We start from the raw sequence: 25245 nt of genomic DNA, 5'->3' as shown, positions 1-25245 counted from the left end.
GGTTCAGTGGATAGAGCATTGGCCTACGGACTGAAGGGTCCCAGAATGATTCCAGTCAAGGGCATGTACCTTGGTTGTAGGCACATCTCATCAATGTTTCTAACTCTCTATCCATCTCCCTTCCTCTCTGTAAAAAAATCAATAAAATATATATTTAAAAAAAACTATTAGGTTTAATAAATAAATTAGGCAACTTAGCAGGATACAAAATTCCTCAAAATCTAGGGCATTTTTATACACCAATAATGAACTCACAGAAAGAGGAACAAAAAAAAAAATCCCATTTACCATGGGATTAAAATACTTAGGAATAATATTAACACACTGTGGTAGTTTTATTGCTAGCTTTACCCAGTGGCCAGATACGTTTCTATTGAATGAGTACAAAAAAATGTTTTACATAAATGTTAAAGGAACGCCTTAAAATTAAATACCCATTGCATTTTGAAGTTATTTATTACATGTTCTTACAAGCTAATATCTTTTTAAAGTATGATACTTTGTAAAACACTGTGTAATATGAAAACATGAGAATTCTCATGATTCGTCTGCAATATGTTAACTAAGGAGGTAAAAGACCTGTACTCAGAAAACTACACGACGTTGAAAAAAGAGATGAAGGAAGATATAAACAAATAGGAAAATATACCATGTTCAGGGATTGGCAGAAGCAACATCATTAAAATGTCCATACCACCCAAAGCAATCTATAGATTCAGTGCAATCTCTATTAAAATGACAACAACATATTTCACAGACCTAGGACAAATTCTCTAAAAATTTATATGGAATACAAAAAGACCCCAAGAAAACCAAGATGGTGGCATAGGTAAACACCTGAACTTGCTGCCTCGCACAACCACTTCAAAACTACAACTAAAAGACAAAACGGGTATCATCCAGAATCACGGGAAGGCTGGCTGAGTGGAAATTATACAACTAGAAGGAAAGAGAAAAGCACACTAAGACTCAGAGGAGGTGCGGAGGTGCAGAAGTGAAGTGCAGAGGTACTGAGGCATGCAAGCGGAAAAGGCTGGCAACTGAGTACACTGTTGTCTTTTTCAATCAGGAGGGAGATACAAGCTCCTGACTGCACTGAACTCCAGTTCCGGGTGAGACTCTGGGGACCCAGACTCATACGAGGAGAAACTGGACTGTCTGGTATTGGGCAGAACTTGAGGGCAGCTTTCTCTCAGAGGTGTTTGCAGTGATCATTGTTCCTGCACAGTGCCATGGGACACAGAGACACGGGACATCTTCCAGGCAGGGCTGATGGTCAGCCATTGCTGTTTGCTCCACCCTGGTGATTCCCTGAGACCCCGCCCCACCCAATTTACAACCCCACCCAAGCTGTGCGCAGAGGCTTTTGCATATGCATGGCCTGCCCCTTTGCAATCTGAAACCTAACATACTGCAGCTGGGTAAAGAGCCCCAGAGCCTCCAAAAGAAGACCCAAGGCTTGGCAGCAGCTTGCATTGCTTCACAGCTGGGCCTCATCTGGGCACCTCCAAACCCCAAACAAAGAGAAAGAATCTGCAGATCTCTCTGTAGCTCCTGCTGGGTGACCTCTCTCCTTGGACAGCCAAGAGCCAGTGTACCCAGTGGTCAGAGTGGGACCATCCAGATTACAACTCTTCAGATCTATAAGGGACACACTCAGGGGCCAGACTCAGTGAGTGCCAAAGCCCCACTGAAGCAAGTCTTGCCCCATAAGGGTGTCTCCAGCACAGAAGTTCCCCTATCATAGACACAACTGATCCTCATAGCCAATTGGCCTGGAGGTCAAATCCTACCAGTGATACCAACAACAATCAAGGCTTAAATACAATAAGACTGTGCACACAGCCCGCAAAGGGGTGTACCAAGAGTGTCCACCTCAGGTAATGAGGGAGGCTGAGCCACTGGGCCCTATAGGACACCTAGCACACAAATCCACACTATCAACACAGGGAAGCAGCCAAAATGCGGAGACAAAGAAACAGGTCACAAATGACAGAAATGGAGAAAAGCAAACTACTGGATATAGAGTTCAAAACCACGGTTATAAGTTTACTCAAGAATCTTCTAGCCCTAACTGGTTTGGCTCAGTGGATAGAGCATCAGCCTGCGGACTGAAAGGTCTCAGGTTCGATTCCAGTCAAGGGCATGTACCCTGGTTGCGGGCACATCCCCAGTAGAGGGTGTGCAGGAGGAAGCTGATCAATGTTTCTCTCTCATCGATGTTTCTAACTTTCTATCCCTCTTCCTTCCTCTCTGTAAAAAAACCAATAAAATATATTTTTTTAAAAAGAATCCTCTAGAAACAGCCGATAAATTTAGTGAGACCCTCGAGGATATGAAAAAAAGACCAACTAGAAATTAAGCATACACTGACTGAAATAAAGAATAATATACAGAGATCCAACAATAGACTAAAGCAGGGGTGGGCAAACTTTTTGACTCGAGGGCCACAATGGGTTCTTAAACTGGACTGGAGGGCCAGAACAAAAGCATGGATGGAGTGTTTGTGTGAACTAATATAAATTCAAAGTAAAGGAGAGGAGGGGAGAGCAAGAGAACCGGATAGAACAGCCGGATCCGGCCTGCGGGCCATAGTTTGCCCAAGGCTGGACTAGAGGATCCCAAGAATCAAGTCAAAGATTTGAAATACAAAAAAGCAAAAAACACCCAACTGGAAAAGCTAAAAGAAAAAAAGAATCCAAAAATACGAAGATAGTGTAAGGAGCCTCTGGGACAACTTCAAGCGTACCAACATCAGAATTATGGGGGTGCCAGAAGAAGAGAGAGAGCAAGATATTGAAAACCTATTTGAAGAAATAATGACAGAAAACTTCCCCTACCTGGTGAAAGAGATAGACTTACAAGTCTAGGAAGCGTAGAGAACCCCGAACAAAAGGAATCCAAAGAGGACCACACCAAGACACATCATAATTAAAATGCCAAGGGCAAAAGACAAAGAGAGAATATTAAAAGCAGCAAGAGAAAAACCGTTAGTTTACCTACCTGGGAGTACCCATATGACTGTCAGCTGATTTCTCTACAGAAACTATGCAGGCCAGAAGGGAGTGGCAAGCAATATTCAAAGTGATGAATAGCAAGGACCTACAACCAAGATTACTCTACCCAGCAAAGCTATCATTTAGAATTGAAGGTCAGATAAAGAGCTTCACAGATAGGAAAAAGCTAAAGGAATTCATCACCGCCAAACCAGGATCAGGGGCGAGATCAACCAAAGGACTTGTATGTATGCATATAAGCACAACCAATGGACACAAGACACTGGGGGGGTGGGATGACGGCATGCAACAGGGGGTAGGAGAGGCTGGAGGAAGGTCAATGGGGGGGGGGGGAAAGGAGATATATGTACTACTATGTGTAATACTTTAAACAATAAAATAAAATTTAAAAAAATAATAATAGGATCAGGGCATAGAAAGGGAGTGGACTGACAATTCTTGGGGGAAAGGGGTGTGGGGGATGTGGGAAGAGACTGGACAAAAATCGTACACCTATGGATGAGGACAGTGGGAGGGGAAGGTAAGGGCAGAGGGTGGGGTGGGAACTGGGTGGAGGGGAGCTATCAGGGGAAAAAAGAGGAACAACTGTAATAATCTGAACAATAAAGATTTATTAGTAAAAAAAAAAAAAACAAGTAGCTGTAGCAATCCTGAGAAAGAACAAAGTTGGAGGAATCACAATACCAGATATCAAATTATATTACAAAGGACTATTCTCAAAACAGCCTGGTACTGGCACAAGAACAGGCATATAGACCAATGGAACAGAACAGAGAACCCAGAAATTGATCCAAGGCATTACGCTCAATTAATATTTGACAAAGGAGGCAAGAGCATACAATGGATTCAAGACAGTCTATTCAATAAACAGTGCTAGGAAAATAGGACAGATACATGCCAGGTATGTGCCCTTGACTGGGATTTGAACCCATGACCCTCCGGTTCTCAGACTAGCAAGAGCTTAACATCTATATATATAAAACCCTAATATGCAAGTAGACCGAAGGGCAGAAGAACCAAATAACCGGTCACTATGATGTGCACTGATCACCAGGGAGCATGCGCGGAACATGGCCGGCATCGGCAGCAGGCAGCAGAGTGCAGAACATGGCAGCATTGGCTGCAGCGGGATGGTGGAGCAGGTGAGCGGGGGCACCAGACCCAGGCAAGGTGCCAGTCGCTGTCATCAGGGCGAGCCTCTGGTGGTTATTGAAAATTCTTTGTTTCTGGACATCGCGGTCCAGCCTGGCACTCACAACTGCTGCCGGCGCCAGCCCCGCTCAGTGCCATCAGTGCCATCAACTGGTGCGAGCAGCGGCTGCTAGCCCTGATCACCTGTGAGGGCTTCTCCACCTCCCCCTGCTCTTGAGGGGTGATCCTGGCAGCAGCCGCCGCTTGCACCTGCTGATGGTGCTGGCCCCACTCACACCCGCTGCTGGCACTGGCCCCAATTGCTCTGCGCTGTCAGCACGTGGGAGCAGCAGCGGCAGGAGCGGGACTGCTGGTAGACAGGGGACCAGGGCCGTGGCGGGAGCAATACAGTAAATAAATTGGTCTTAATTTGGCTCCTTAATAAAAACAAGGGTGATTTGGGGGTGGGGGGGAGCGGGTTGTGTTTCAGTAGACTCTATAACACACAGTTGTGAATATTAGACTCAAAGCTTTATTTTTCACCTATGAATTGAACTGGATCCTGAATTTATATCTGGCTTTTACCCCAATATACAAAATTTCATAACACAAAAGTTTGCCTCCACAGGTTACAAGTCCTACTCGTACTCAGGGAATACCACCTCTTGACACCATTGCTCCCTCCTTCCATGCTCAATCCTCATCATGCTTCTGACAGAGAGCAAGGATGTCTTGCCTCTGAAGGAAAACTTCCTCCCTCCTCAGCATGAAGCAGTTACACAAGAGACCCTGTGCCCCTTTTCTCTGAAAGAATTCAGAGCCAACATCCTTGAGTGGGGGGGTGTGGTAGGCAGTTAGACATAAGCAGAGAAAGAATGATGGGCCAACTGGAGGAGAAATGAACAGGACCCTGAGATGTGTGTCTCACCACTCTAATTGCTCTGAAGCTAGCAATGGAGGAACCTCTGTAGAATGGACCTTTACATTTTGCCAAGTAGGAGTTGGAACACCTATTGATAATATATAGAATCATTCCATTCATTTTGGGAAGTCACATATAGGGACCTTTATATGTTGGGACCTACTGTCTGGGAAAAGGATGCAGGGATGTTTTCTCTAAAGGTTACTGCAGTAGTTCCCTGTGGCAAATGTCAGACTTTTACTGAGTGTTCTAGTTATTGTCTTTCAGTATGTAATCCTATCTAATAAAAGGGTAATATGCAAATTGACCATCACTTCAACACACAAGATGGCTGCCCCCATGTGGATACAAGATGGCTGCCACAAGACGATCCGGCCAGCAAGGGAGGATAGTTGGGAGAGACGAGGCCTGCAGGGGAGGGAAGTTGGGAGGGACCCAGGCCTGCAGGAGAGGGCAGTTGGGAGGGACCAGGCCTGAAGGGGAGGGCAGTTGGGGGGGACCAGGCCAGCAGGGGAGGGCAGTTGGGGGGGGGGACCAGACCTGCAGGAGAGGGCAATTGGGGGGGACCAGGCCTCAGGGGAGGGCAGTTGGGGGGGACCAGGCCTGCAGGGGAGGGCAATTAGGGGAGACCAGGCTGGCAAGGGAGGGTAGTTAGGGCTGACCAGGCCGGCAGGAGAGGGCAGTTAGGAGTGACCATGCCAATAGGGTAGGGCAAATAGGGGCTATTGGGCCAGCAGGGGAGCAGTTAGGCGTCGATCAGGCTGGCAGGCAGAAGTGGTTAGGGGCAATCATACAGGCAGGCAGGCGAGCGGTTCAGAGCCAGCAGTCCTGGATTGTGAGAGGGACTGTTTAGGGCAGTCGGACATCCTTCAAGGGGTCCCAGATTGGAGAGGGTGCAGGCTGGGCTGAGGGACACATACACCCCCCCTCCCTCGTGCACGAATTTTGTGCACTGGGCCTCTAGTAACTATAATATGAATTGTTCTGATGATTTCACCCTCCATTATAGTAATGGACATACTAAGCTGCTGGTTGGGTGATTTCTGATATGTAGGTTCATATATTCCTGCTAACAGCCCCAGGGGGCCCTGTTCCTTCGGGTCTATTTTTTTTTAATATATTTTATTGATTTTTTACAGAGAAGAAGGGAGAGGGATAGAGTTAGAAACATTGATGGGAGAGAAACATCGATCAGCTGCCTCCTGCACACCTGCCACTGGGGATGTGCCCGCAACCAAGGTACATGCCCTTGACTGGAATCAAACCCGGGACCCTTCAGTCCACAGGTTGATGCTCTATCCACTGAGCCAAACCGGTCAGGGCCGGGTGACTGTCTTTATGCCTCAGAAACATCACAGGGTGTGAACCAAAAAGAGACCTTCTCAGGGCCATGACACCAAACTGCAATGACAATCCACTCCTGTGGAGCCCTGCTGACTATATTGCTTTAACCATTTTTGTTATGCTGGTAATGGGAGGCTCCCTTAATGTAGAAGTGACCTGGATGGCTTGTGGCATGGTAAAAGCCCTGAATGCCACTTCCAGGGCTACACAGGGGATAAATCAAGAGCTGAGCCAGGTCAGGGAGGCAGTTCTAGAGAATCAATCGGGCAGCAATAGATTATTTGTTGTTGTGGCATAACCACGGTTGTGAGGAATTTAAAGGAATGTGCTATTTTAATCTTTCTGACAATTCTCAATTGATAGAAAACAACATTCAACAAATTGGGGAAACCATCCTATCTAATAAAAGAGAAATATGCAAATTAACCATCACTCCACTACACCAACAAGCCACGCCCACCAGCCAATCAGGAGTGAATATGCAAATAAACCCAACCAAGATGGCTACGGCCACAGAGAGCAGGAGGGAGGCTTGGGTTTCCCTGGCAATGGAGGAAGCCAAGCTTTCCGCCTGCCCTTGCTGGCCTAGGCCTCCACTCAAGGCTACAAAGTTTCAATGATAGAAGATACATAAACCCAAACAGAAATGGCGGCAGCCAAGGAGCTGGAAAGAGCAGGAGGCTAGGGTTGCCCCCAGTGATGGAGGAAGCCAAGCTTTCCACACACCTTGGCAGGCCCAGGCCTCTGCTTAAGGCTACAAAGTTTCAATTATAAAAGATACATAAATCCCCCCAAAAATGGCTGCCACCACACAGCAAGAAGAAGGCTCGGCTCTGCTCCACGCTACAAAGTTTCAATTGTAGAAGATAAATAAACCCCAGATACTAGGGCCTCCACTTGGGTTGCCAGGGGGCGTGGCCGGCCTGCAAACCACCACAGGCCCCTTGCCCAGGTCACCTCACGCCCCAAGGGAATCCCCACCCTGATCTGGGACACCCTCCAGGGCAAACTAGCTGGCCCCCACCCATGCACCAGGCCTCTATCCTATCTAATCCTATCTAATAAAAGAGTAATATGCAGATTGACCATCACTCCAACATACAAGATGGCTGTGCCCATGTGGTCAAAGATCCTGCCCCTGTGTGGACACAAGATGGCTGCCACAAGATGGCCAGCAGGGGAGGGCAGTTGGGAGGGACCAGGCCTGCAAGGGAGGGCAGTTGGGGTCAATCAAGCCTGCAGGGGAGGGCAGTTAGGGGTGACCAAGTTGGCAGAGGAGGGAAGTTGGGGGCGACCCGGCCTGCAGGGAAAGGCAGTTGGGAGGGACCCAGGCCTGCAGGGGAGGGCAGTTGGGGGGGGGACCCAGGCCTGCAGGGGAGAGCAGTTGGGGAGGACCAGGCCTGCAGGGGAGGGCAGTTAGGGGTGACCAGGCCTGCAGGGGAGGGCAGTTAGGGGTGACCAGGCCTGCAGGGGAGGGCAGTTAGGGGTGACCAGGCTGGTAGGGTTGCAATCAGGCTGGCAGGGGAGTGGTTAGGGGATGATCAGGCTGGCAGGCAGAAGCAGTTAGGGGCAATCAGGAAGGCAGGCAGGCGAGCAGTTGGGAGCCAGCAGTCCTGGATTGTGAGAGGGATGTCCGACTGCCCGTTTAGGCCCGATCTCACTAGGATCGGGCTTAAATGGGCAGTCGGACATCCCTCGAGGGGTCCCAGATTGGAGAGGGTGCAGGCTGGGCTAAGGGACACCCCCTCCCCCGTGCACAAATTTTGTGCACCGGGCCTCTAGTCTCCAAGATAAAACAAGAAAGGGTTTTGTTTGTTTGTTTTATTTGACCTATCCACATTAACTTCCTGGCTACCCAACTTGTCTGGGTTGCAGGAATTCTTTTTAATTTTCTCCTGTTTATATTTTGTAGCCTAATTACTTGCTGCTGTATTCAATGTCTTCCTCTTTTTTAGATCCCGCATTCACTGTGTTCAATGTGTAAACTGCTTTCAAGGCAGAAGCAAATGCAGTCCAGCAGGATGAGACTTTTCATCTAAAACTAATCTCTCATAGCCTTCAGATGATAGAAATAGCAGTGGGGAAATGTTAGGGGCAAAAATAGAATATTGGGGACTAGCTATAATTATAAGAAATATTAATCATGCTCTGTTAACTGTGATTGCCTTGTTCTGATTAAAGAAAGGACATTCTAACCTGGCTGGGATACTGGAACCTGGGAGTCAACCTTGGACCTGGCAGTCAACCTTGGAATGTGGTCCATTCTCATTCAAGAATTGCCTAATATCATGGAAAGATTGACAACCTTGTTGCCCAAACAATGGAGTCCCACTCCAGCCTTCATTGCCTACTTCTCCAGGCCTATAATTCCTACTTCCCCATGTAATGTTTGCTCTACCCAATATAAGCTTATGTGGGTAGGGGGTGGAGAGAAGATTTTTGTGGATGACCTGCTGCTCTCCCATACTGCCAGCAGTATTGGAATAAATGCTCATATAATTCAACCCTGTCTCTGCTTAATTGGCTCAAGTAGTGACAGACAGCCCAGACCCACTGGTTGTCCAGTTCCAAGCCTACCATCTATATACTAATATATAAAAGCCTAAGCAACTGGCCGATGGGCCAAGAGGCAGGTAGCTATGATGCACACTGACCACCAGGGGGCAGACGCTCAATGCAGGAGTGGAAACCACAGGCATGGATGTAAGGTTTAATCAGAGATATAAGACTTAATCTGACTGAAGCCAATAAGTTGACCAAGACAAGCAGGGTAAAAGCGAAAAATCACGTTTATTGAAAGCTCTCGGGTGAGGTCCCGCGGTCCGAGAGCACAGGCCGAGGGAGTCACACTTATTCACCGGTGGGCTTCACCGGTGGGCTTAGAGAAAATGAATTCAAATTCTAAGCAAGGCTACAAGCAGAACTTCCCTTTTTATTAAAGAGCCAGCCCTATGTGCACTTAGTGGTTATCTCGCTGCTGGCCTTGAAAACAACACAGTTCTATCCAATTAAAAATGCACCTGGCATGGCATTGAAATTATGGGCATATCTAGTCTCTGGCCTACAAGGTCAGACAGCTTAAATTTATTTTCCTCATTATTCAAGCAGGCTAAAGCAGGCTAGAAAGCAAAGTTATTTTTTAGAAATTGGTGTAAAGTTCCTGCTTTCCCAGCCCCAGACCTTACAATGGAAACATGGAACAGACTGATGAATCTCAGAAGAAAGGGGTGAGAGGTGAGGGTGGGAAGAGATTAACCAAATATCTTATATGCATACTAGAGGCCCGGTGCACAGATTCGTGCACAGGTGGGATCCCTCAGCCTGGCCTGCAGGGATTGAGCCAAAACCGGCTCTCTGACATCCCCTGAGGTCCCAGATTGCGAGAGGGTGCAGGCCAGACCAAGGTACCCCCTTGGTGCACAAATCTGTGCACCAGGCGTCTAGTAGTTTATAAATGGAAAAAATCTAACATATTCAATTTACAAGCATAGTTTGAAAGTGTTAAGGGATTTCGTTTTCTTTAATTTTTATTGATTGATTGCTTTTAGAGGGAAAGCAAAGGAGAGAGGGAGAAAAAAACATCAATTTGTTGTTCCATTTATTTATGCCTTTGTTGTGGGAAAGCCCCAAAAGTCTAAATTCAGGATGGATTCCGAAGAACCATATAACCTTATTCAAATTCCTTAGAGCTTAATAGAAGAAACACATAAACAGGCAAAGCAGCTGCTTGCTTCCAGCAGTGGCCAATCAGTAATATATCCACACCATCCCAGGACAGGGTCTCTGTTTTATAGAGGGTTCATATGAAAAGCATGCGGTGGGTAGTCACATGGGGAACCAGAAAGTACAATGCAAGTCTAAATTAACAGATAACATCAGGCAGTTATCCACACCCTATACATTCATTAACCTTCTTCTTGGAGTGTGATGTTTACCTTCAGGCGGTATTCTAGCTTTCTGGGTAGTTGGCCAAACCTGCAGCTACAGAGAGTTAAACAGTCACAGAAAGTTAAATAGAGTCCAACATTTCCCCCACGCCTTTACTGCTGGAGACATACTGCATCTCTATCTCCCCTATAGCATTCATTGGTTGATTCTTGTATGTGCCCGGACCAGCAATGGAACCCACAACCTTGGTGTAACGGGACAATGCTCTAACCAACTGAGTTACCGGCCAGGGCAGAAAGTGTTAAGGGAATTTAATTGTTATAAAAGCCCTATTTAAAAGAGTTTGTTAAAACCTTTTAGACTAGGCCAGGATTATTACTGGTTGATAAAACTATGCTTAATCCTGGCTGCACATCAGAATCAGATAGAAGTAGAATCGAACAGAATATGAATATATATCTTGTTTCTTAATCATTTTACAGTAAGTTACAGATATGATACCCTTTTACTCCCCAATACTAAAAACATTATTACATAACCATTATGCAATCATCAAAATAGGGACATTAATGTGTTGATATAATGTTATTACCTAATCCACAAACTTTAAATTCATCCAGCCCTGGCCGGTGTGGCTCAGTTGGTTGGGTGTCATCCCAACCTCACTCGCTCTGCAGTACCAGTCAGGGTAGGAGATCGGAGAAGACCTGAAGAAAATGCACTTGCCCCAGGCGCATTATCTCAGCAGAAACAAACCAAAATATGTAATCCCTGCAACCGCTTTCCTTCCCCCTTGGACCAATGAAAATTCCGAGATGAGTAATAGATGGATGCCCCAACCATTCAGCACGGGGGTGGGGTTGGCGTGTCTCCTCCGCCGGCCTATTGGGCGAATCCGCATCTGGCCGCAGGCTCTTTCCGGCTCCACCCCACTTTGCAGAGGCGGAGACCAAGCTGTTTCGTAGTGTAGCCGGGGCGTGGCCTGGGATCCACCAAGAGGGGAGGCCACCGTGTGTCCTTGCCGGAGAAGGGAGGTGACTCCAGCCGAAAAGGAGGACGCAGAATGAGGGCCATGCGGGTGAGGGCCCCCCATCCCGGAAGCCTTCACCCCAATACGAGACTCTAAACGTCCCGGGATCTGGGGCGCTGGAACGTGAGCCCATTTAGGGTTCGAGTCTCCCGCCTAACAGCCTGGGACCCCCACCCCTCACCTCCCAATCCAAGAGCTTCTCAGATAGCCAGGGACACTAACATGGCCCAGAGTCCCGGTTTGACCTTCCCTTTGTCCAGGGCTCCTAACACCTCGGGACCCAGGCACTGGGAACTGAACACCCCCTTCCCTTCCCGGACCTCTTAGGCTGTCTGGAAACTCCATTGGGTATATTTCCGGGACCTGGGCTTCTACCATTAATTCAGGGGACTGAGCCTCCCTTTTGGGTCCGCTCCTCTTCCAGGACCGTCCAGCGGTAGCCAATCTTTTGGACCTCACGGACCACCAGTGGGGTTACCGTAACCTCCAAGTCAGACCCTCCAGGCGCGAGTCCCCTTCTGGGTCTTTCTTGACAGTCCACCCTCTCCCACTCGTGCTGTCAACTCTGATCTTGCCTTTGGGAAGCTTTCAAGTCATAGGGCCATCCCCATAACCCCCGCTGGACCCACTTCGAGACACCCCTCCAGGTGCCTCTAAGACCCATCCACCGCCTTCCCCCAGGCTTCCCAGGCGTTGATTCGCTCCTTCAGCTCAACAGCTCGGAACCGCTTGGAGAACCGAGTGGCGGAGAAACAGAAACTCTTCCAGGTAGGTGGGGCGGGGGCTGCAAGCTCGATCCAGAGGGAGGCGGGGGATACCGTCTTCACAATACCAGCACCCTTTTCTTATTGGACGTCCCCAACATCAGGCGGACAATGACCTTCCGGTGCATTTGAAGGGCGGGGGAACCGACAACATTCTTTACCGATTGACCATGGGACTGTGTCTGGGAGGTGAGTGCAGGGCCTGTTCGGCCTGAACTGCAGGAAGCGAACTCAAGCTGGAGTGAGGAAGGGGGCTGATTCTTGGGCTGGAATTTAGGGAGGGGATTCGGTTCTGGGCTGGCCAGGTTTGGGGATGGTACTGGAGTCCGGGCCAGCATATTGGGGAGAGCTCCCTAGGATTTGGGCTTGTCCCAGGAGGGGGTCTGGGGCCCTGGTAGGAGCTGGGTAGAAAGCTCAGGGCCTGGTCTGGATCAAGGACCAGGGATTCCCCACCTGAAGTACAGTTTGAGGAGGGAGTTTGAACCATGAACTGGGGCTGGGATCCAGACTGGTGATTGGAGAGTCTGCAGTTGGGCTTAAAAACCCAAGATGGGGTTCAGGGAAGCGATTAGGGTCTCATTCTGTATCCCCCACACTCCCTCCCCAGGTACCGTCTACAGTCTGTATTGCCTTGGCTGGGCTTCCTTCCCCCACCAGAAGTGAGACCAAGAAGCCTGCAGGACCTGAAGGACTTGAACAAGCAACAATAAATGTGCTGGCTTCTTAGGGAACCCAGCCCCGCTCTGGCCTCTGTGTGCACCCTCAGACCATCCTCCCATTAGCAAGTAATCTCTGTCCTATGGACAGCCCATTGCCCCAGCCTTGAGTCCCCTCATTCTAGACCGGGACTGTTCTAGGATGTCACTGCCTCTCAGCCTTCCCAGAGGGGTTGGGGACCCCAAACAGTACCCCTCGGCTACCCCTGCCCCTCAGGCTTTGGTGACCGAGGGTGGTGTCCTCGAGTGGGACAGGGATATGTATCCTGGGATAGCAGCCCTTTTCTCCCTTCAGAGGCTCTGGGGGGTGGGGAAGGAAGATGCTAAATGTGGGTCGTGGTGAAATAGTTAAGAGGCAAGGGACGAACAAACTCACTCATATACAGATGAGAGCGGGACAAACATGACCTTGGGAGACAGAACCGGGGTGACACTGATACTTCCCACCAGCCCTGCTCTTACAGCAGGAGCAGGACTGCCAAGGCCTCTGTGTCCCACTCTCAACTTGCACAGAATCTCTGAAGCATCAGCAAGAATGAGGCTACAACTCGACGGGGATCCCCCACACTCCCTCCCCAGGTACCGTGAGAAAGACATGCAGATCCAGCTTTTGGGATAGACACAAAGACCCACAAAACCACCCCCACTCCACCACCAGGACCAAGTCTCCCTCTGCCCCAGACAGAGCCTGAGCCACCCCTCAACTCTCAGAACAGGAGGCAGATCTCAGAGCAGCAACTGGGGTGCATTTATTTCCTCCAGGGTCTAGCAGGCTGGGGGCAGAATACAAAGGCACTGGTGACCTGGCTGGGTGGTTAACTGAACAGGTATGCCAGGGTACATAGGGTCTAGGGTGATTCTCCCAGAACTTAGAGAAGGGCCCTTAGGGTGTGGAAGTGACACAACTTGGCATAGATGCATGAGAAGGGTTGTGGAGTGGGTGTGCCGAGGGTGGAGTGAACCATGGGGCAGGGTGTGTTAGAGTGTCCTAGAGCCAGAGGTAACTTGGGGCATGGCATGTTGGGACATGTTGAGCCCTAGCTGTTGTCTGAGACGCTAGTTGCCAACAGCTGAGAAAATGGAAAAGCTGATGGGTCAGCAGGACCCACAAAGACATGACTGCAGACAGGATCAGCCCTGGGAGAGACCAAATGTCCAAGGTGACACCTAATGTGAGGTGATGAGGAGAGAGGTCTGGGGTTCCCACTCAGGAATACATAGTCAGCTGCAGCCACTGGGGAAAGAAAGGCACAGAGAGTGAGGAGGAGGAGAACTGGGACTAGAATACCAGGAGCCCTTCTCTGCCCTCACCCAGGGACTGTTGGGAAAACAGGAGGGAGGGAACCCAGTTCAGAGCTAAGGGGAGGGGTCCCCTCCTAGGAACCTACATCCCAGGATGGGAGTTCTTACCTCCTGGATGTTCACCTGAATTTGTCCAGTGCCATCTTTATCAAGAGATTTGAAAGCACCTAAAGGAGAAGAGAAGGGTTGGGGAAGGGGGGGTGGCTTTTAGGATAAAAATATACTAATATATGGGATGATGATAATAGTAGCTAGTACTTGATTTAGCACCTTGTGCCAAGCACTGTATAAAGTGCTTTCCATGTATTAACTCATTTAATCCAATTCCGAGAGATGTGTCATTTTAAAACTTGGCACAGAGAAGTGATGTGTTCCAGGTCACACAGTGAGAAAGTGAGGAAATTGGGATTGAAACCCATGTTGTTACCCACCTCAATAATGGCCTCCATATACCATCACCCTCTGCCCAAGTCCCAGCTTCCCACTGACCTCTGAACCCTCCAGCTCTAGCTTAAACAGACTATTGGAAAGAGACTCTGCAGGCTTCACTTCCTGCCTTTACCGTCTGGCATAGTTCCCACTCCTGCCCTGAAGCTCCCCTCCATGTTCCCCACCCACAGCTAAATCTGAGCAAACAGGTGCCCACACTGCCTTCGCTTCCTCTCATTCTACATTGTTACCACCCTTAGATGTCCACATACTACCTGGTGTCCTAGACGCTGCACTCACAGCAGTTACTATTGACCCTCTTGCTGGTAAATCCAGTGGACATTTCTTGGGCCTTCTCACATGTGACTTTTGGCATCATCTGCCCTATTGTTCACTCCTGCTTTCCCTTCATAGCCCTGACATACCTGTCCCTTTTCCTCTACCCATACTCTTAATGTATGGTCCTCCCTGATCTCTTGGGAGGCCAAGGGATCAAAGCCAAATTTGACTGTCCCTCCCCTGCCTAGACCCTACTATAGCTCTCCATTGCCCCCACTGTCTGAGCACCCCTAAAAAATTGGCATTCACAGCCCTACATGCCCATTGTTCTTGCTTCCTTTCACTCAACTCTCTCAAACAGGTCTGAGTTCAAATTCTGGCTTTGGAATTAATTTCCTTGCTGAGTGGCTGTGAACAAGCAATTTTGTCTCCTTGAACCCTAGGCTCCTCCTCCATAAAATGGGGGCAATAATTCCATTTCTCAGGGTGATCTTAAAGATTCAGTGCATTCATGTTCAAAAGAGCCTCATAATCCAGTCCCTGCTATCCCCTCCTCGCAGCCTTTTGTCTCACCATCCCACCCCTTCAGCATGCTGAACTGAGTTCAACAAAAAACACCAAAACTACCATCTTCTCTTTTTGGCCTTCACACAGGCTGTTTCCACTGCAACAATCATCCCCACTCTCTCATGGGATCACTCCTCCTCACCCCTCAGGTCTCAGCTCACATGTGCCTTCCTCCTGGAAGCCCTCCTTGACCTCTCAGGCTGCCTCTTAAGTTTGAAGCCCTCAGAGCTTCCACAATCACAAATCTAAATGCACTCTGCCCAAGCTTCCCCTCAGAGCCCCCATCACTCTACCCTGAACTTCCTCTAGCCCAGCAGCAACCATTGAGCTGTCACTGTCTGATGATTTGCCTTTCCTCCACTGGACTGTGAGGGATGTGAGGGAAGGATCTGGGGCTGTTTTGGTCACTGCAGGGTCCCTACCATTGCCCACCTCAGGGTTAGGCTCAAAGACCTTGGCTAATTTTTTGGAGGTTGAACAAATAAAATCTACCTCTCCTCCCCGCCCCCCAAAGAGAGCTGCAGTGTCACTCACGGAACATGGCATCCAGCCTGACCAGGCAGCTGATGAAGTTGTCAAAATCCATGTTCCCTTCCTCATCTGAGTAGCGTCGGATGATCATGTTGTAGAGATGCTCGTTTAGATGGAACCCTGACAATGATTTAGTCTCTCAGGTGTGGGGGTCATGTAGCCCAACCCACTCCCAGCCCCAGATTCAGACTCAGACCAGCTCAGTGGGGCTGTCTCATCAATCCTACCCCCAGCCCCACTATGTCCCCGCCAGCCATACCTGCTGCCTCAAAGGCCCCCGGAAGTTCACTGCTACCAATGGTTCCTGAACGGTCAACATCAAACTGTTTGTATATGGCCTGTGGGGACAGGGAGGTCAGGGACCAAATGAGCATCATGGGGCACAGCATCTCCGTGGCTTAGAAGTCTTCGTGCTAAGTTTCAGAGGTCACCACACACCTGCCATTTTTTGATGTTGTTCCACAAATACTTGAATTCCTCGAAACCCAGCTTGCCTGTTGTGTCACTCTGGCAGAAGGGTGTTAAGAATAGCTGTACCAAATGTGTGCACTGTACACCCTGTGTACATCATGATGTAACTGCCAAGCAGGGAAACATGGGCTAAAACCCCAGCTCCTATCATACCCTAGTCATGTAACCTTGGATGTGGTGCTATTTTTTGTTTTATCCATACAAATTTTACTTTGTTTCTTTTCATTTCATTTTATTTATTGATTTTAGAGAAAGAGGAAAGGAGGGAAGGAGAAAGAGAGAGAAACATCAATTTTGTTGTTCCACTTATTTATGCATTCCTTAGTTGCTTTATGTGCTCTAACCAGTGATCAAACGCACAACCTTGGCCTATAAGGATGATGCTCTAACCAACTGAGCTACCCGGCCAGGGCCACTTTATGTTTCTAAATGGTTAGGACTCTCTTTAAACATAACCATGTGGAATTATAATGAACTTTTCCAAACTATAAATTTCTCACCTGAATAGTTGCTAATTCCTCATTTATTAAATCCTTGATTTCATAAATGTTAGAACATGTAAAAAACAGGGGCACCTTAGAGCTCTAAGAAAATGAGGGGACAGCAGTGAATACCTGATGGGTTTGTGATCAGAGAAGAATGAGATATTGGCAGAAAACTCTAAGCTCCGGTGCTGGCACTTGGGAAATTCTCAATAACAACCTACCAAGACTTACCAGATTACCTAGTACACACACCAGTGTTAAGCTTCTCAGACCATAACTTTGCTCACTAAATCCTCAAGACACCAGCCCCAAAAGTAATATTCCCCAGTCACAGAGACGGAAACAGATTTAGAGCTGAAAAATCTACCTGCAGCCCTGGCTGACATTGCTCAGTGGTCAGAGCATCGGCCCTTGTACTGAAGGGTTGTGGGTTCAATTCCCAGTCAAGGGCACATACCTGAGTTGCAGATTCACTCCCCATCTCCCAGTAGTGCAGTAGGCAATCATCTGATATTTGTCTCTCATATTGACATGTCTCTCTCTCTCCCTTCTACTCTCTCTGAAAAGCAATGGAAAAAATATCCTCTGATGAGGATAACAACAAAAAAATCTACCTGCATAAGATCATAGTAACACCTAACATGTACAGACCACTCTCTATTATTATATACTATGCTAAACCTTTTGCATGTAACTCTTACATAATCACACGTGATTACACAACATGAATATACGTATATGTCTGCACTGACCTATGTGCTGAGTGTGCATGTATCCAAGATCAGCTAATGACTAGCCATGTGCAAACAGACAAGTGTCCCTGTGCATATGCCATCACATATCTTCGTGTATATGGGTGTGCCCTTGTGTGGGCATGTATACATGAGCATGTAGGCATACCTATGGCAATTATAAGCTTGGGTTCTCAAGCCCAAAAGACCTGGAGTCCAAATTCCTATCCTGTCACTTACTCTTTATTTATAACTTCAGACAAATGACTGCCTCTCTCTGAGTCTGTTTCTTTACCAATAGAATGGAATATAATAATTGTATGTGTCTAACAGAATGGTTCTGATGTACATGTAAGTGCCAGCTATGACAGCTGATATTGATTGCCACATGTCCATAGGTGGGTGTGTTCTAATGTATTCCTGTCCACATCTGTGGGTATGCAAGCTATACCCTGGTTCCCACCCATGCTCTCAGAAAATTCCTCTTCACTCAAGGCCTCTTCCAGAGTGCCCTCAAGGATACATCCATCACGGCCACCATGCTGCGACATGTGTCAATGCCAAAACCATCAGTCTTCAGATCAGGGTCTGTGGGGGACAGGTTGAAGGTCAGAGGCGAGAGGTCATTACTACCCCAACTGCCATACCTCTAAACCTGCCCAATGTGTGGACCCCAGTCACTCACGTCGGGTCACCACTTTGTTGAGAATGTTCATGAGTTCTGTTGCGCTGACTTCCATGTCCTATAGGGAAGTTTGGGGTGGATCAGGGGTGACTGAAAGGGATCTGGGCGTGTTATGAAGGAGGATAGGAAGTTTGGGATAGCCATGGTTGAGTGTGTGTACAAGTGCCACCCAAGGGAAATTATGGAAGAGTTAGAATGGGGTTACTTACATCTCCAGCCAGCTGGGCAAAGAGCCTCCGGAACTGTCGGACCTCCTCACTCTCATTGGCCTCGATGTTGGAGTAATGGGTGCGTGGGGGCTGCAGAGGGAGGAGATGTCATAGAAGGTAGAGTGAGAGGTGGGGAGGGGAGCCCTGGCCAGTACAGCCCTAGGTTGCCACCCAGAGTGGACTGAGTAGTTGAGTGATCAAAGGAATGAGAGGTGGTCAGTGAATAAGGAGGGGGTAATAGCTGTTTGTGGACATGACAAGGGAGAGACTATGAGAGGGATGTGGAAGGGGTGGGGTTTCTCCAAAGGGACAAGGAGTAGTGCTGGAAAAGGCCTCGGAGTGGAAGAAAGGTCTCAGGTTGTGGAGGGCAGCTTACCGGGGGCTCTGGGTTATACTGCGCAGCCGCCTCACTGGAGGGAAACAGGGGAGTTAGCGCTAGCTACCACACCCCAACCCCCCCAAACCCAGACTGCTACCCTCCCTACCTGCTCCCTCCACCTGCCTTATCTCTCCTTGTCCTCACCTGTCCCTATCCTTGCTGCCCTGGTTGCGCCCACAACTCAGAGGCCTGACCTTAAGGTAGGCTCCACTCCTACCAGAGCACACCCGCCCAATGGCAGCTCCCTCAATAAACTCAGCCCTTCCCAGGGCTCACTTCGTAAAATTTCTGCCCCAGCTTCTCGGGGCCCCAAACTCCTCCAATCCCATCTGTCTAGGAACTTAGTTCATCGCTAGGGCTTCCTGAACTCTTGTGTCTTCCCAGCACCCCGCCCCAGCTCCATTTGTCCCAGCTCCTTGGAGGGATCACTGCTCAATGGCCAAGGCTAATTAGGCCTCTAATTAGGCTAATTAGAAATTCTATCTGCCCTACCTCCACCAGGACATTTTTCTATTTTAATCCAGCTAGTTCCCAGCCAGGCTGAGCCCCTTCAAGGCCATTTCTCTTATCCCAGGAGGTCTGGCCACTTCTGGGGCCACCTTCTCATGGACCCATCTAGGACGGCCGCGCCGGGCGAATAAAACAAGCCTTGCCCCCATGAAGTGACACCCAGCCTCGCTGGCTCCGCCCCCTTAACGTTCATCTTCAGGTAAGCGGAAGCCGGCGGGGTCCGGCCCAGGTAAGCCCCACCTCCCAAAGCCCGGCCCGGATCCATCAATGGTCCAACAGAGGGCAACCCCCAGGGTGTAGCCCCGCCCCATGAACTGCAGTCGCCTCCTTAGGACCCGCCCCTCAAGGCCGGCTTCCCAGCCCAGGCCCGGCCCAGCCTAATGAAGGCTCCAGGTCAGTCTCCAGGTTACCCCATTCTATTCAGGCCGGACAAGTCTCCAACGTAAGGCCCCGCCCCCTCAAGCCCCGCCCTACCTGATGGCGCTAATGACCCCGCCCAGGATGCGCATGGCAGTTCCGCCACCACCGCCGCCGCCGCCTCCGCCTCCGCCTCCGCCGCCTCCGCTGATTAGACCTCCGAGCACATTCCCCAGGCCCCCGCCCAGGCCACCGCCTCCCCCGCCGCCGCCGCCACCGCCGCCCTTCAAGAACGAGTTAACCAGGAACATGGCTGCGACTCTAGATTCCTAAAGAGAAAAAAGTGGTTAGGTGGTCGCCGAGCCCCGAACCCACCCCCACCCGTAAAAATGAGAAATTAAGGCAGCTGGACGTGGGGGAGTGAGGCCTCTGGCTGGGCTTAAAGAGTCTGTTCAGAATGGTGGTCTGGGCTGCTGGGGGATGGCAGTGGTCGGATGGGTGCGGAAGGGATGATCACATTTGAAACCCCTTCCGGATTCAAAGGGTCCTCCTCGTCAGCCTTGAATGACCCTGCGTGAGTCTACACTTAGGCATCATTAAGCGTAGGGGGTCCAGGTCTGGTGGGGTTCCTGGGAGCGCCAAATTAGTGTTAGACACCCTGGATGTGTCTGGGAGCTCGAGTCAGAGCCCCAGAACTGGACTATAGGTCTTGGGCGGATCAGGTTCTCGGCCTGGAGGCCCCAGAGACAGGGTTTTGGAAATTCAGAATGTGGGATTGAAAATTCAGATACTCCCCGCAGCGGATCAGTGTCACCGCTGGGTCTGTGGGCTCGGGTCTGAAATCGTGGGGGTAAGAACTGGGCCAGGGATAACGGGGTTCCCATTAGAATGGGGGGCACTAGAGCATAATTTACGGGGTACCTCTCAAATCCAAGGACGGAGGATGAGTGTCCGGGGTGAGATAACGCGGGCAGGACAGGTCTGGAGGTTCGAATCTCAGATCATCGGCCGGGGACCTCTGAAGCCGGGACTTTAGGATCTGGTCGGGTCTGGGGCCGTAAGGGCCGGAATTACGAAGTACAAGGGTAGTGTGGATGGGCGCTCACCGCCTCTCGCGGGTCCGCTCGTCTGCGCTGCTCCCCGGCCTCTGGCGGAGGCCAGCTCGGTAGGGCGGGGCGCGTGACTCAGGCGGCGCCTCCGGGTTAGCCCCGCCGGGCGCCCCGCCCGCTTCCGCGCGGTCCTGCTGCCGTCTCTCCACTGCGCCTGCGCGCGCGCTCGGCCTAGTTAATCGGTTGTAGCCAGCCGGCTACGGATACGGTTTTCGCCAAAACGGGACTCTTGGCTCTCGGCCCCTATCCTGGTCTTGTCGCGACAGCATCTGGAAACCCCGAATTTTATTTAGCTCGCGATCGGGGCCCAAGCGCCCGCATCCTTACGGGGACTACCGCTAGTCTAGATTTCCCGGGACCTTGCAGCATCAGGATGGCGGTCAAACTGGGTAGGATTTTGCCGCCTACGAAAACTGCCTTGTGAGACGCCTCCTCCACCCGCATTCCTTTACCCTCAGTCAGGGTCACCAGAATCATTTTTCCAGGATGGGCCCAAAGTGTCATCTCAGACTTCCCATCTCTAAAGAGGGGGCCTGGGCACAGAAAAGTCCACTGGCCAAAGCCTGGTTGGGTGGTGGGCGGGGAATGCCAAAACTGGGAGAAAAGTGGCCACTCCAGCTGCCTTTGGAGGCCTTTCCCTTGCTCTGTTTCCAATCTCCAACTTGTGCACACGCAGCACTTTTTCGGGCTTTTTATAAGGAGCTGAATCTAGCTACCAGGCTGTTTGACTTGTTTGGCCCTTAGCCTCTCCCCTGGAGGCTGGCTTGGTTTGAGTTTGAATCTGGGCTCCGCCCCTTAATAACGGTGACATTCCAAAAACAGTGACTTGAAATCTCTGAGCAATTATCTACTTTGTAAAATGGGAACAAAGACTTCCGTGCCACCCTCACTAAGCCCCTATTATAATTAAACTAGTAGCCCTGCGCACGAATCCGTGGGCCAGTAGCTCTTTGTGGGGCCTGGCCGCTCCCCGCCTGCTGCCCAGAGGCTCTCCATGGCCCAGAGGCCCATCCTGGCCAGGGCAGAACGCTTGCCTCGTCACCATGGTGACGAGGCAAGCATTCTGCCAGGCAGCATGCCCAGCTCTCAGCGCCGCCCCCCCCCCCCCCCCCCCCCCCCCCCGCCAGACTTGGCGGGGCTGAGAGGACTGGGCTCAGCCATCTTTGTGACAGAGTAATGGTTAATTTGCATATTACCTTTTTATTTGATAGGAACATTAGCCAGGTCTGCATGGTGGAGTGGTTGAACATCGACCTATGAACCAGGAGGTGGTTCAATTCCCGGTGGGGGCACATGCCCAGGTTTCGGGCTCGGTCCCAGTGGGGGGCATGCAGGAGGCAGCCAATGATAATTCTCACTCATCATTGATGTTTCTGTCTCTCTCTCCCTCTCCCTTCCTCTCTGAAATTAATAAAAAATATATTTTTAAAAAAGAATACGTGATTAGAGCTTAGTAGCTATTATTCTGTGTCTGTACCCATGCTGTTCCCTCCTCCTGGAGCCCACCTGGATTCCTCATGTGGCTGACTCTTGCCCATTCTTAGGTAATACTGATAAAAATAACTCCTAAACACTTTATATATATCAGCTCATATGTCTTCATAACGGTCTTTCTCTCCATTTTAGAAATAAGTAAAGTGACTGTGAGATCAGACTCCCTAGCTTATACTCTTAACCATTAACCTGATCCACTGGTTCTTAAGTAATATAATTAATATGATAATACCTCACATAAAAAGATCTGCCTGACTGGTTTGGCTCAGTGGATAGAGTGTCGGCCTGCAGACTTAAGGGTCCCAGGTTCGATTCCGGTCAAGGGCCTGTGCCTTGGTTGCGGGCACATCCCCAGTAGGAGGTGTGTGGGAAGCAGCTGATTGATGTTTCTCTCTCATCGATATTTCTGGCTCTCTCTTCCTCTCCCTTCCTCTCTGTAAAAAATCAATAAAATATATATTTAAATAAAAAGATCAAAACAGATGAAACCCATAGTCAAGGCTAATGCTACCTGAAGGCTTGTTGGGGCCAGGGCAAGGAACTGCTACTCAAGCCTTGTCTATGGAACAGGAACTAACAGGAGAGAAAATGGAGGCTCTGAAGGCAGGGTCACTTACCTGAGGTCACGGACAGTGTCAGGACCAAGTCGGAGCCTGGGTTTGGCTATCCTAAAACTTTTGGTGATGACTAGTTCAGATTCCCTTCTCAACACACACCCCATGCCAGACTGAGCAGCTTGTTTTCTGCCCTCTCCAGGGCTCACTTGCTGCCAGGCCTTCTCATGGGCTGTGCCCTCTACCTAGAATACTTCATCTCTGCTTGTTCGTTTGCTTGCTTGCTTGTTTTTGCTTTCCCAGTTTTGTAGTTACTCAAGCTTTGGGTGTCAGGAGTCACCTCTTCAGGGAAGCCCTTCCTGTCTCCACCTCATCTGAGACTAGGTGCAGCTTCCAGTTAACATGCTTGTAACTTGCATTTTCTCCAGCACTCACTGCCAATTACAATCCAGGTCTGTCTGCCTGACCTTGACCTTGAGATTTCCTTCACATGCATTGCTTAAATTCAATTTCTAGGTTATCAATACCCAAATTTCTATCTTCAGTCCAGATATTTCCAGGATCCCCATAGGGGATCCCTTAAGCTCTCCTCCTGTTTTTTAATTGTTTTTTTTTGTTTGGGTTCCCTGATTGATTTTTCTACCCTTCTAATCTAACTGTGTATTCCTTCCAGTGTGTTCTCTTTATTTTTTATTTATTTTTTGTATTTCTTTATTGATTAAGGTATTACATATGTGTCCTTATTCCCCCATTACCCCCCCCACACACAGTGTGTTCTCTTTTAAAAAAAAGTTTTTATTGACTTTAGAGAGAAAGGGAGATGGAGAGAGAGATAGAAACATCAATGATGAGAGAGAATCATTGATAGGTTGCCCCCTGCATGCCCCCTACTGGGAATTGAGCCTGCAACCCCAGCATGTGCCCTTAACTGGAATCCAACCTAGGACCCCTCAGTCTGCAGGCTGACGCTCTATCCACTGAGCCAAACCAGCTAGGGCCAGTGTGTTTTTTTCTTTTTTCTTTTTTGTAATTATTTTTTAAAATATATTTTATTGATTTTTTACAGAGAGGAAGGGAGAGGGATAGAGAGTTAGAAACATCTATGAGAGAGAAACATCAATCAGCTGCCTCCTGCACACTCCCTACTGGGGATGTGCCCACAACCAAGGTACATGCCCTTGACTGGAATCAAACCTGGGACCATTCAGTCCACTGGCCAACGCTCTATCCACTGAGCCAAACTGGCTAGGGCTAGTGTGTTCTTTATTAGTGCTATGTCACTTTATTTCTGACTGTTCTTTTTTGTTTTTTTAGTTACTATATCTTTTCTCATACTGTTGAGCATTTTTACCATCATTATTCTGAACTCTATATCAGATAAATTTCTTATCTCCATTTTATTTATCTCTTCTGGAGAATTCTCTTGTTCTTTCATTTGGAGGTTGTTTGTCTCCCTATTTTGGCTGCTTATTTGAGTTTGTGTCTACGGATTAGGTAGATCTGCTACACCTCCCAATCTCTAGTGCAGGACCATGTCAGACCCTATTTCTGATTGGCCCTGAGTATGCTGTTTGTTTTTATTTTTATTTTTATTTTTATTTTTTTTTTCAAATTTTTATTAAGGTATTATATGTGTACTTATCTTACCATTGCCCCCCCCACCCCACTCCCATACCTGCCCTCACCCCCCAATGTTTTGCATCCGTTGGTCTGAGTATGCTGTTTGGGTCTATCAGCAATCCACAGCTTGTGGCTCCCTCTGCTGGGGCCAGATGCCTTTGGAGAGGACCAAGATATGCACCAGGGCCTGCTTTTCCTACCCCCAGGCCCAGAAGGACATCAGGCAGTCTCAAAGCCTCCAGAGATCCGTCTCTACTAGCAGTCAGATTGTTATCAGACTTGATTGGACCACAGAGTGGGGTGAGGATTCTTCCAACAGGGTGTGGTGACTGCCTTTCCCCCAGGTCAAAACCACCTGGATAGCTAAGGGCTGTAGGAGAAAAATGTCCTCTGCAGTGTGAGGGAATGACTCAGCACAGGAAACTGGGGTGGCTGCCTTCCAAGCTCCAACCCTAGAGCCCCCAACTATGGACTCTCCTCACACAGCTCCAGTACACTCTGCCCTCCCTCTGCTGGAGCCCAAGGTAGGTGGCTGCACAGGAAATTTTCTGTTGGCCCTTTAAGAGGGTGCCTGAATTTCTCTCCCTGGCAGACAGCAACCCTGCTGCTTTTCACAGCCAGGTATTATATGGGCACCTTTCTTAGTTCTAGTGCTCTGGGCTGGGGAGCCCAGCTTGGGGATTAGATCCCAGAGTTCTCAGTGGGAACCCTCCATAGCTGA

The 25245-nt window shown here is 49.3% G+C and overlaps 2 protein-coding genes across 2 annotated transcripts; one reads left to right on the top strand and one right to left on the bottom strand.

Annotated features, from left to right (window-relative positions):
• The first annotated feature begins 11228 nt into the window (after positions 1–11228).
• Positions 11229–12827, top strand: COX7A1 (cytochrome c oxidase subunit 7A1). Its single transcript, XM_080643703.1, has 4 exons — positions 11229–11380; positions 12014–12100; positions 12201–12285; positions 12704–12827. The coding sequence occupies exons 1-4, from the start codon at positions 11366–11368 to the stop codon at positions 12757–12759; spliced, it is 243 nt and encodes an 80-aa protein (XP_080499829.1). The 5' UTR covers positions 11229–11365; the 3' UTR covers positions 12760–12827.
• Positions 12828–13538: 711 nt separating this feature from the next.
• On the bottom strand, positions 13539–21008 carry CAPNS1 (calpain small subunit 1). Its single transcript, XM_080643702.1, has 11 exons — positions 20669–21008; positions 19865–20076; positions 18878–18911; positions 18502–18591; positions 18293–18350; positions 18131–18195; positions 16359–16427; positions 16180–16258; positions 15924–16040; positions 14223–14281; positions 13539–14046 (listed from the first exon to the last, which is right to left on the bottom strand). The coding sequence occupies exons 2-11, from the start codon at positions 20056–20058 to the stop codon at positions 14020–14022; spliced, it is 792 nt and encodes a 263-aa protein (XP_080499828.1). The 5' UTR covers positions 20059–20076; positions 20669–21008; the 3' UTR covers positions 13539–14019.
• Between the last annotated feature and the right edge of the window lie 4237 nt (positions 21009–25245).

Source organism: Plecotus auritus (genome assembly GCF_963455305.1).
Source record: "Plecotus auritus genome assembly, chromosome: 10".
NCBI lineage: Eukaryota > Metazoa > Chordata > Mammalia > Chiroptera > Vespertilionidae > Plecotus > Plecotus auritus.
This window is presented reverse-complemented; position numbering and strand designations above follow the sequence as displayed.

What these genes read in the sequence shown, in the direction of transcription:
- COX7A1 (XM_080643703.1), top strand. An exon ending in AGAAACAGAAACTCTTCCAG is followed by an intron (nt 12,101 to 12,200) that starts GTAGGTGGGGCG and finishes CCCCAACATCAG; the next exon opens with GCGGACAATGACCTTCCGGT. An exon ending in CATGGGACTGTGTCTGGGAG is followed by an intron (nt 12,286 to 12,703) that starts GTGAGTGCAGGG and finishes CTCCCTCCCCAG; the next exon opens with GTACCGTCTACAGTCTGTAT.
- CAPNS1 (XM_080643702.1), bottom strand. Translation starts at nt 20,058, where the DNA reads ATGTTCCTGGTTAACTCGTTCTTGAAGGGCGGCGGTGGCGGCGGCGGC. An exon ending in GCATGGTGGCCGTGATGGAT is followed by an intron (nt 16,428 to 18,130) that starts GTATCCTTGAGG and finishes CCCTTCTGCCAG; the next exon opens with AGTGACACAACAGGCAAGCT. An exon ending in CAGGCTGGATGCCATGTTCC is followed by an intron (nt 14,282 to 15,923) that starts GTGAGTGACACT and finishes CTTCTCCTTTAG; the next exon opens with GTGCTTTCAAATCTCTTGAT.